Genomic DNA, 12,008 nt, shown 5'->3' with positions numbered 1-12,008 from the left:
CTAAAGTCATTGAAGCAAAATTGAAGGGACATACTTTATACATTATTAAAGGTTTATACATTATTAAAGAAGAAACATCAAAAGAAGAATTCCATTCTATATCTGTGATGCTTAAATATATATTGTCATTCCTTTACTAATCGAAGTGAGCTGTAGACATACATTGTTTTCCTTCATTTTTAAAACAGCCTTTGTCATCCTCTTCAATCAAGTATTAAAGAGACAGTGGAGGCATATGAGGCAGCATTAGGGGTGGCCATGAGATCTGATATAGTGCAGAAGATTTGGATGGAGTAAGTTTAGTTCCTCTTAATAAGAATGGGATTTGGAATAAGGGGATATGGTGGGGGGAAAGGGGTGATCAGTTTTCTGAGTGAGAGACTCGCTGCCTTAATTATTCTAAATTATAATATTTTTCTTTTGGCAGTTATCTTGTCTTTGCCAATAATAGAGCTGCTGGATCCAGAAACAAAGTCCAAGAATTCAAATTTTTTACTGATTTAGTGAATAGATGTTTGGTTACAGTCCCTGCCCGATACCCCATTCCTTTTAGCAGTGCTGATTACTGGTCCAACTATGAATTTCATAATAGGGTAAGAACTTAAAACTTTTATCTTTAGATACTTGTACAAAAGAAGGGGACTTGGAAAAATGACAGTAAAACTCCTGTTTTTTATCAAGAGAGCTTTGTAGGACCACTTTCCTAGCATTTAATGTTATTCTTGACCGTGTTTCCTGCTTATCTCTTAAATCTAGGAACAGAGCCCTTTAAGGTTCAGTTAAGATAAATGTGTATTTTGATTCTTATATTTAAGAAAAATTAACATTGAAGCAAAATTGAAGAAATGTTAAGGTTTAATACATATTAAAGAAGAAAGATCAAAAAATGTAATTATAATAATATCTAATGTTTTGCTTGATTAGTTGGAAATTCACTGAATGAAAAATTCCATAATGTACAGTGGAGCTACTTTTTTTTGGTTAATACTGTGTTAAGTGAATATAGCTATACATAGGGCATAAGAAAGCTGAAATTAGATGTTGTTTAGAATTTTAATAGTAGAATAGAACTAATGATCTATTTATAAGGTTATTTCCTTATAAGAAAGGAAGCAAAGGTTTGTTTTAGTTTCTTTTCAGAGACCCCTTTTATTCAGTACAGTGTAGGCTAAAATTTCCTATTAAAGCTCCATGTAGACTAAAACATAATATGTATTCTATTTTTTGGTGGGATGGTTTGTTGCTAATCGGGATAACCAATTATTATGCTTTGTACTTCTATGCCATTCTTTATCCCAGGATCTCAAACCACTTTGTGGACATTAAGTCATTTACACACGGGCATTCCATGAGCAAGATGTGGCAGGTATTATTAGTCCTATGACTTGCCCAGCTATACAGCAAGTAAAGGTAGACTCAGGAATGAAAACCCGGACTCCTGGCTTCTTGTCAGTGTTCTCAGTCCATGGCTATCATCACTAGATCATATTTCCTAATTCATATTTGGAAAGTCACTAATATAATTAATGGTAGGAACTGTAACTCACAGCATCATACATTATTATAATTTATACATTCATGTCTTAAAGACCATTTTGGTTTTCTCATTAAAACATTTAAGTAATTGGATTTCACATTTTGTTGCATTTATTTTCCCCCCGTCAACCTTTCCAGGTTATTTTCTTTTATTTGAGCTGTGTTCCAAAGACTCAGCATTCCAAAACCTTGGAACGGTTTTGCTCAATTATGCCAACTAATTCTGGACTTGCACTGAGGTAAGAAAAAATAAAATTCTTTTCAATCTCAGCTCAATATTATATAGCTCTTCATATAAAATTATTCTTGAAAACGTGACTAAAAGTAGTCTGTCCTTTACTATTTTCTCGTTGATATATACTACTTTAATTTCAGAGTTAAGCAATATACAGCTTCATATAAAAGTCAGTATAAAAATCTGATAACTTCAGAAAACTGCAGGTTTTAAGGGGCATATAATTCAAGTAAAGTTCATTTATGTCCCTAAGCACATACCATCTGTCCTTAGCACGTGCATAATAAGCAATAATCATGTTTTACATAGCAAAGAAATATTACTTAAGAGGTTTGTAAAGTGTTATTACAAAGATAGCAGCCAACTGTATATATTTTGGTTATTATGACTTGTTTTCATATATGTCAGTTGCTCTGAAGTATTAACATGCATCAGAATCTCCTGGGATGTTTGTGTAAAATACAGATCCCTGGGGGTGCCTGGCTGGCTCAGTTGGTAGAGTCTGTGACTCTTGATCTCAGGGTCATGAGCTCAAGCCCCACATTGGGTGTGGAGCATTCTTAAAAATACAGATTCCTGAGCTTGAGCCCTCAAATCACATTTGAGAAACACTTATGTACGGATTTCATATATTGAACTGGAGATTTCTGAGCATCTCTTTGTAGTTTCTCTATTCCAACAGAGTAAACTTATTTTCACTGTCAAGAATTGTGCTTTTTAATTCAAAATGGTACCCTACGTGCTAATGCCTTGGCTTGTACTTGTGCAGTCATTCCCACTGCATTGTATTGTGTCTTATGTTTCTAAGTTTGTTTTGTGGATCATAAGGTACCTAAATTTATCAAATATTTCCTCATGTGTTAAAATATTTACATTCCACTTAGCCCGTGTGTGGGAAAATGGTATGAGGTTGAAAAAAATTTGAAGGTCTGAGGGTGCAACAAAAGTAGTGTTTCATAATAAAAATTCTTAGTAAACATTCTAGTCTTTGGAAGCTAATACAGAAATTTCTATTATAAGGCATCACCTTTGGTAAAACATTTGAAAAATATAAAATGTAGTATTTTGACTAGTTTCTGTTATGATAGAATTATAGGCATTATAGGAAAGGTAGTTTAATTGTTGGTTTTGTTGGTAAAGCTCCACTTCTGTATTTTGATAGTTACTTCCTTGTGATCATTCTTGTCTTTTTTTTTTTTTTTCAGAGTAGAGAACTTAATAATTAGTCACTGTACTTACATTTTAGCCCAAGAAACATTCATATTTACGTCTACTCTGTTTAATAAAGAAAGAAAAATACAAGGAAATTGCATTAATATATCTAGTCATTATTATAAAAATTTTGGGGGAGGGGGTGCTTGGAGGGAGTGCTTTAGTGTAGGAGTACATGGACCTTATTCTACTTTATTGAACATGGCATGGGTCTTGACTGGGTATCTTGCTAGCTTGCTTATTCCTGTCCCGGGGTGATTTTTGTAAGAGGTATTCTAGAATCACGTGCTGAATAGCCTTGAGGGAATTTAACTGATCAAAAATTGTACCTCATCAAACATTCTGCTCATAGAGCACATTGGGGGTTCTCTACACTTACAGTGCCTTGTTCATTTTCCTGAATGTACTTTGCAGGCTACTTCAACATGAATGGGAAGAAAGCAATGTTCAGATTCTGAAACTTCAAGCCAAGATGTTTACATATAATATTCCAACATGCCTGGCCACCTGGAAAATGTAATGCAGCAATCATGTACATGTTTTTATAGCTATTGCTTTTATTTGTAAGGTTTGCTCCAGACAGGTAAATCTGAAATGACATCTATGTTTTTTTTTCCTGGACAGATCTCTACTCTAATTTAGATTTGTTTTTGTCACTTGCTGAGGTTTTCTACCAAGAGTAAGGGAGTGCTCATTAACAATTGCTTTTAAAAGCAAAAATGGGTAGAATTTGAATTTTTTTTTGCGGCAGAACATTTAGGTAACAGTAGTGTTATCAAGCAAATCTGTTATACACATTTTAAGACCATCTTTTTTTAAATGTGTGGGTTTCCCTCCCTCCTTTTATAGTCTGATGTCTTTTTTTTTTTAAGCTATTAAGAGTGCCAGGTGTTTTTACTAGTAATTATGAGTATTTTTCATGAACGTTATTTATGTTCAAAACACTGGTCTGCTTAATTCTTGTAAAGTTGATAAAAATTGTTGAATTTTTCTTTTCACTATAGGTTACCCTCCTTGGAAGTTTAGCCTGTTACTTTCAGGAAGTTTTGTACTCAGATTCCCACAGTCAGTATTCTGCCAGTGGTAGTATCTCATTTCGTTCAAAGATATATAAATTTTTCTTTTCCCTTTTCTATATTCCTTTGTTTTTTCTTAGAGCCATTGCTGCTGAGATTGTTCTAAAGGGACAAAGAGAGGTAAGCTATGATTATCAGATGGGTCACTTTGTTTTTAAGCTGTTCTGCCCCTTTTGTTGACTTCTCAGTTTAAAAGGATTAATGCATAGATGTTACCATCCTAAGAACTCTAAATGTTTGGAAACTTGAAAACCCAGTGTAACCGTTTTGTATTTCGTGAGGTCCCAGTCAAATAATTAGGGTTATAAAGGTGTTTTTCATCATGTTTCCTGATGGAATTGTGTGTATATCTATCTTATAGGTCCACCGTTTATATCAGAGAGCCTTACAGAAGTTACCTCTTTGTGCATCACTGTGGAAAGATGTAATGCTTTTTACCTTTTATTTCATCTTGAAGTTTTCCTATAAATTTTCTGCATGTGCCATATCCATTGATGTGGTGATGCTCAAAATCTAGCTAAGTCTTACTTCTGTGCTTCCCTGTCTTTTACAGCAACTCTTGTTTGAAGCATCAGAAGGAGGTAAAACTGATAACCTGAGAAAACTAGTTTCCAAGTGCCAAGAGATTGGAGTCAGCCTAAATGAGCTCTTAAATTTAAACAGTTACAAAACAGAAAGCAAGAATCACTGAACACTGGGTGCAGTCAGTTCTAAGTCCTTATAATAATTGCCAAAATTATTTGAATGATCCTTCAAGATTAGGCTGATCCCTGGCTAAGGTCTGCGTAAGGCAGACAAGCATTTTACTGATCATATCAAGTCCCCTACAATATCCTATCCTCAAAACCGGAAGCAATGAACATGACCCTCTTCGGTTGGATAAATGAACTTCCTGTTTGGCCTACTTCTAGGCCCTGCCAGATTCTCATAACATCATGTACGTAAGTATAGTTCCTCAAAGTGACTGACATTTATTTTAATTTTGCTTTGTTTTGTTTTTATTTTTTACTTTCCCCCTTTTCTTTACGTTGTGCTATTCCTGATTCACTTGACACACTCTGATGCCTGAGAGATTCTTGTTGGGATTTAATTTCCAGGGCTGTGTTTACAGTAAAAACCAGGCAGTCCCTTTTAGTTCTTCTTCTTTTAAACCTTTGAGATTCTTCATTTCAGGATTTAAAACTTAAGCAGTCCATCTTAAGGAAAGTGTAACTGCCATGGCCACAAGTCTGCTAGTTGCACTTGAATGCTCTAACAGGGTTGTTTATTGCCCTTTCTACGTTCTGGACTCCTTGCCGAGACTGTTTAACTTGAAGATTAAAGAAACTATTGCAAATGCCAGTGCATCAGAACCTAAGAGTGGTCAAATATTATGTGCAATTTTTTTGTAAAGAAATTTTAATTTATAATAAAGTTTAACAGTTTAAAGAACAGTTAATATTTGAACTGCTTTGTATTGAAATACTACTTTGTAGTATTAAAATTGTTTATAAACAAAATATTTTTTAATATAAGTTAACTTTTTAAAAAACGTTGCTGTCTTTATTCACTTTTCACACACACGTGGTGGGAAAGGGTTCCAATATGAGATACGGATTTTCACTGTAATTATATCCTAGCCTGCTTTCCCATAAACATTCCAGTGACTTCTTGATTTATGAGAAGATAGGTTCTGTTCTGTTTTGAGGACAGTAACAGGTTTGCATTACCTTTAAATTCCTCGTTCTCAGAACCCAGTGTTTAGAAAGTATCTCTCAACTGTAGTTTGAATGAGTTGCTTAGTGACATGCTCTCTTATGTTGAATATCATTATGACCAAATATAGAGGAGACTTTGGAGGTCTTTTTCCTAGTCTATAGTCGGTTGTTTGCACCTGGTAGAAAATTGGTTAATGATACACACACACACTTTCACAAATCTGGTTTTATAGCTACAATTCAATCTGATTACTGGAGACAGAGCAGCAGCCCCATGAAATAGTAGGCAAATTTGTACACATGTGTATTTGTATAATGCTTAGTCAAAATAAAATCATGTTTTGAGGCCCAACTGTGTGCCTACCAGACAGTGCGTATTTGGTAGTAAGTGCTCTTGGGTGAGGTCAGGAATGAAACCCACTTATCTAGTGTCTTTCATTAAATCAAAAGAGGCTAATTGATTTTTCTCTAAAACCAAAGAAATTTGGATGGAAGACAGTAATCACAGAGGGGTGTGTTCCTCCATTGTATGCATTTAACTGTTTAACCCTGAAAGCTTTTCCCGCTCTATTTGGAAACCATTGTTAGGTGCTTAGAAAAAAATTTCCAGTCTGTCCCCTCGTAGTGTAACAGTTTTGATGTTAATTAACTGAAATGTCAGTTTTTTGCAGACAGTGATAAGTCTTGAACTTTTGTATATTCTTAAACTTACCATTTGTTGCATTAACAATTCATCAGCAGTAACTTTTATCTCTTTTTAAAAAAAGAATACTTTGCATTGGTGCATCAGCTCCATGGTCCTGCCATGCAGGCTATCCGCAGTGACAACTCCAGGAGTCGCTGTTACACTGTGCATAGTCATGCAGAAGACCTAGCATTTGTTAAGCAGCTGTTTCCTTTTTGATCAGTTGTCATACTGCTATTTAAAATCAAGAAGCTTGGGGTACCTGACTGGCTCAGTCAGTAGAGTATGCGACTCTTGATCTTGGGGTTCTGAATTCGAGCCCCACGTTGGGAGTGGAGTTTACTTCAAAAAATAAAAAAATAAAAAATGGGCACCTGGTGTCTCAGTCGGTTAAGTGTCCAACTTCCGCTCAGATCATGATCTTGCAGTTTGTGGGTTCGAGCCCCACCTCGGGCTCTGTGCTGACAGTTCAGAGCCTGGAGCTTGCTTTGGATTCTGTGTCTCCCTCTCTCTCTGCCCTTCCCCTGCTCTTGCTCTCTCTCTCTCTCTCTCTCTCTCTCTCAAAAATAAACATTTAAAAAAATTTTAATAAAAAAATGTTTTTAAAAAGTAAAATCAAGAAGCTATTGTATAAAAATTATATTGCTTTTAAGATACCTCTTATGTCACCCTTTCTTCCTGTCATTTTACAAACTCCCTTTAATCTCCCCTCCCCCCAAAAGCAAGTACTGCTTACAAGTGAGGTATATGTTTTGGTCATCCTTCGGTATTTGTTTTTATCAGTTTTAAAATTAAGTACTTTCAACATATAATAATTTGAATATTAAAACTCAATAAACTTGATAAAGGTTTTAATAACCTGGTATTAATAACTTGACAAAGTTACTGTGGTAGCATGAATATACTACTTAACATACCGTATGACAAAGTCTTTGGGCAGAGAAATGGCCTACCGTCAGGAAAGGTTAGTCATTGAGAACTGCAGTTCTTTGCACTCCCTTAGTCCTACCGGTGGGGGGAAACACAAAAGAGGCATTTTAGGCTTTGGGGCTTTATCTCTGATAAAGGAAGTGGTGTGGCAGATTGCGGTGTATTTTTATGTGTTTTTCTTCATTTTAGAGAACAGCCTAATATTTCTATTTGCCTTTTAACGGAAAGTGGACCTTGTAACATTGTTGTCACTGGATTATCTAAGGCGGTTTGCTTTCAATTAAAGGGCATATAAACCTACATCATAAAGCAAGCAAGAATCTCCAGGTGCAACATCTAAGAGCTAAAGGCACTAAGCAGACAAGCAGAAGGTGATTAAGACTGACAACAAATGTAGAGAGACTTTATTGAAGATTGTAGTTCAAATATTTATTTTTCAAGGTGGTTGAAAAAGTAGGAACATATGGCTGTAACACAAAACAGGGCCAATATTCTTGCTTAAAGCTGTCATGTGTTCACAGATAAGTCATAATTTCCTTAGTCTGCTTTCATATCTGCATGTTAACATTAGTTCGACTGAAGAATGGGGAAATAAAATTTTAGTAACCTTTTAGATTTGGATATTATGTCTGAAAATGTATCATTGCCCCTCCATGAGAAATAATAGTAATTATACAGAACATTTTGGAATAAGAACTGATCAAGAGAAGGCAGACTTCTCAAGAACATTTTTGAAATTGTTGCTTTTTTGTCCAACCTCAAATTTCACAGTTCAGTCTATCTTTCCAAGCTGTTTCTTTTATTTTTTTAGGGCTGTTTTCATTTACTTCCAGAAAGTCCCCTCCCTTTCTGCAGGTGTTCTTCAGTTGTGCGTTTCTTATTTTGGGGGCCAGTGGACAGCTGCCTAAGGAAATGCTGCCCCACCCTGCTGTTGTTACCATGGCCCACGGCCACTCACATGGCCTCCTCAGTAATGGCTATGCTGTATTTTGTCAGTACTACTTGGTTGAGGTATCTGCAATAAATGTGAAGAGTTTGTTTGTTTTTTTTTTTCTGACATCTTTGAGGTAGATAATAGCTGTGTCTTTTGTAGTAAAATGGATGTAGAATTTTCTCCGCTTTTCATTTCATTGATCTTCACAAGAGAGACCCCACAACAAGTTTTCAGAGACTCCACAGTGCAGAATCACATTTTTTTTTTTTTTTTTGGTTTCAGAATCAATTTGAACTTTGTGCTAGACATTGCAGATACAAAGATGAAAAAGGCTCTTGAGTCTAACAGAACAGAAGAGTGTATGCCAAGGAAGCATTTTCAAAGGAGCTCCAAGTTTGGGCTGAGAAAGGTTGGGAAAGTCTTCCTGGCTAAGTGAATTATTGGCTAAGTCATAAAATAGGAAAAATTAAGGCCCGTAATATTTCCAAAAATTACGTGCTACTTGCACCTGAGTATTATGGAAAGGTTTACACGTTTAGAAACCTATGCATTTCTTAAAACTTCCTAAAAAGCTGCTTTGACTTTGTACTAATTCATTCACAACTGACTTTATTAAACATGATGACAGGTATGGCATGTAAAACTCCATAGCAGCCACATCCGTCCAGAAGAAAGAACTCTTAGGGCACATTGTACTTCAAAATCCACATGAACATGCTGAATAGAAGTCAGTTTTATCAGGCCCAATTTAAACAGCCTTGATGTGGAGAGTCATTGAAATTCTAACTGCTGCAACTAGTTTTCTTTTTTTTCCCCTAACTCCTTGGATAATCCATGAATGAAAGGCTGCTCTCAACATTTACTAGCATCTGCAAATGCTATGGAGCCCTGTTTTAATCCCAGTCAAGGCTACAAAGTTCTGTTCCATGACTCATAAGACTCAGTTAATTTTTTATCTATATAGAAGAACTACCTGGAGAGAGCCCAGTGTTCAATGCTTTAAACTGGTTTTTCCAAACGACACATTTCAGCCCAACACAAATGTTTTAATGTAGAATTCAGTAATGCTGGGAATTTGAAATATTTCAGTTGGGAAGCAAAAAAATTTACATGAATTTAGAAGGAACATGTGCTTCCTGCTTTCATCAATAAAGCAGAAGATCCACACAGGCCAATTTGATTGGTCTTACATGATGTGACTTTGCTGTGAGTGCTGGTGGGCCTGACTTTTTTCCTCTAGTAAGGTACAACTATTGCATAGAAGACCACGAATAGAATATCAAGAGTGTCTTGAGTCCATTGTATCACAAACGCTATGGAATAACGAATATTTTCCCTTTGTGGAAGAGGTTAATCAATTTGGGGGCCACCCAAAATATAAATGAATGTGACTCTTCAAAGGGCTATCTTCTATGAACTAAAAGCCTAATCCAAACAAGAAAAAAACTATTTGCACAGCTGTCCTAGAAGAGAATACGGCACTTACCCTTAAATTGGTCATTTAAAAGCTTCAAGATTTGATCAACTTCAGCCAAAATCAAAGGTAGATTTACAATATTGTTTGGTCAATCAAGCAAATTAAATCTTGCAAATGTTCTTACCTAGTGATGTAAACATTGTGAAAGAAGGATAGCCAACAGCCTAAGGGAGCTGAACCAATTAGGAAGATAGAGGACTGATGAGCTGTTTGCATTAATGGAGATAATCGGGATATCTGCTGCCAAGGCCAAAACAAACACTCAACTTAGCACATCATACAGTCAAAATTATGAAACTGCCTGTGGATAGATTTGGCATTTCATGCTGGTTGAAATGGAGCTACAAAGAAATCATTTCAGGAAATAGAGGAGTATGGACCAACGTGAGTAATGAGAAAAGCACATATCTAAAAGATCTGGATGTTAGATTTCGTTCCACCACTAGCTGTGTAATCGTGACAGGTCATTTCATCGCTTCTTGTCTGTTTCCACATATATAAAATATGGAAATATATGCATTTACCTCAGTGGTGTTGAGAGATAGTATAGTAGAAATTATCTTTTAAGACTAAGGGTAGTATTTTGAGTTGGGGATCATTTTCCAAAACTTGAGGGCAAAGAGATGCTACAAAATAAGTCATTGTTTTGTTTTGGATGTACTTTCGTTACTGTCAGTTGGAGCATATGTCCGTCCCCAATACTCAAGCATGAGTTAGTTGCTCTCTCTCGGTAAGAGACACAACAGAAAGCACTACCATCTAAATTCAGTGGTGGTACTGCCCAAAATAACAGGTAAAACTATCCACTAGCAGATGGTCTTAACGTCAGGTTAAATAAAACGGGATCAATATGAAGATCCTCTGTTATCAATTCCGAGGTTTCTCAGCATGCTAGCTGGGCTTTTTTGTGTGTGGTGTAAGGAGGATAAAAACTACTTAATTCAGGACCCAGTTTTCACTTCTTGATGGGTCTAGAAAGAATTAATGGCCAATAAGTGTAGAGAGTAGCCAATAATCCTAGTCACTTTCCACCCTTTTTATTGGAGTTGCCTATGAAGGGCATGGCACCATTGGCCAATTTAAACTTATTCTTGCAGGCCAGAAGTAACAAATGATTTAATCAGGCAAGAGTTTGCATGATCCCCAAGCTGGAAAACCATCCTTCCAGGACATTCTTTAAAGAGAAGGGAATTGTCTTTTTTTCCTTTTTAACCATAATTTTACTTTTTACTGTAATGAGACCAATCCTGGTGGAAGCTCTGCTTCCATTGGTGGAAAGAGGAAAAAAAATCACAGAATGAACAGAGCATAATTGGTAGCATTCACTTTTGGTTATTGGTTAATGTGGCACTAAATAAAAGCAATGTGATCTACTGGGGAGAATAAAAAGGATGAGTCAAAATAGCCAAGAGTAAAATCCAGGGCTTCCATTATGTTGCAAATGAGCCTTCTATGGTAGGACTGAGAAAAACGAAGCAGTGGCTTAAACGAGGTGGAAGTTTCTCTCTGAGGTAAAAATCCAAGTATGGAGATGGGCTGAGTGGCGTGGCACTCCATGGTGATAGAGTCCTAGGCACCTTCTGCCTTGTTGCTCTGTCCTGCGTGACCTCCGTTCTCAAGAGGACTGCCACATGTGGTTCTGCTGGTCATTTCCTGCACATGGCCAAAAGCCTGAAATAACAGGGGTTGAAATAAGTCCACAATCACAAGCATCCTAGGCCACTGGCAGAGTTGGCCTGGGGGAAGGAGGGCCTTTTTTTAATTCACACAGAGGGATCACCTGGACCCCAAGTTTTATGGGGAGGTGGGCCTTTCTCTAAATTGCACAACAGCCCTCTGGTTGGTGGTCCTGATGATTCAAGACAGCTTTTCCAGCCCCAGCCCTTTTGTTCACATTCTGTTTAGCAGGAAAGAAGAACAAGGGGAACAAACTTCCTCTCTTAAGAGTACTTCCCAGAAGCTGAACATAACCACATCTGCTTTGTCTCATTGTTTAGAACATAGACACTTGGCCACTTCAAGGGAGGCTGGGATATTCAAGGATGAAGAACAGAATGCATAATTTGGGGACAGCTAAGCATCTCTGCCACACCACCATCAAAGAGTAAACAGACTATAGGATGAGGTTAGTGACTTGAACCTAGCTTGTTCTAATCTCTAAACAACTTTCTAATGGCAAACCACTAAAATCCCTTCCAGTTCTATAGTCCTACTCTATAAATCTTT

At 36.6% G+C, this 12,008-nt stretch overlaps 1 protein-coding gene across 1 annotated transcript in view; it reads left to right on the top strand.

The window, feature by feature from the left end:
* The window catches only part of ZFC3H1 (zinc finger C3H1-type containing), a 53,532-nt gene extending 48,542 nt beyond the window's left edge, over nucleotides 1–4,990 (top strand). The window contains exons 29-35 of the mRNA XM_042947175.1: nucleotides 189–293; nucleotides 428–593; nucleotides 1,675–1,775; nucleotides 3,398–3,499; nucleotides 4,140–4,179; nucleotides 4,421–4,483; nucleotides 4,613–4,990. Coding sequence (XP_042803109.1) covers nucleotides 189–293; nucleotides 428–593; nucleotides 1,675–1,775; nucleotides 3,398–3,499; nucleotides 4,140–4,179; nucleotides 4,421–4,483; nucleotides 4,613–4,750 — 715 coding nt within the window. The 3' untranslated portion in view covers nucleotides 4,751–4,990. The remainder of the gene's footprint in view (nucleotides 1–188; nucleotides 294–427; nucleotides 594–1,674; nucleotides 1,776–3,397; nucleotides 3,500–4,139; nucleotides 4,180–4,420; nucleotides 4,484–4,612) is intronic.
* The last annotated feature ends 7,018 nt before the right edge of the window (nucleotides 4,991–12,008 follow it).

The sequence above is a fragment of the Panthera leo genome, chromosome B4 (assembly GCF_018350215.1).
Source record: "Panthera leo isolate Ple1 chromosome B4, P.leo_Ple1_pat1.1, whole genome shotgun sequence".
Classification (NCBI taxonomy): Eukaryota; Metazoa; Chordata; class Mammalia; order Carnivora; family Felidae; genus Panthera; species Panthera leo.
Note: the sequence above shows the minus strand (reverse complement) of the source record. Positions and strands in the feature narration are given on the sequence as shown.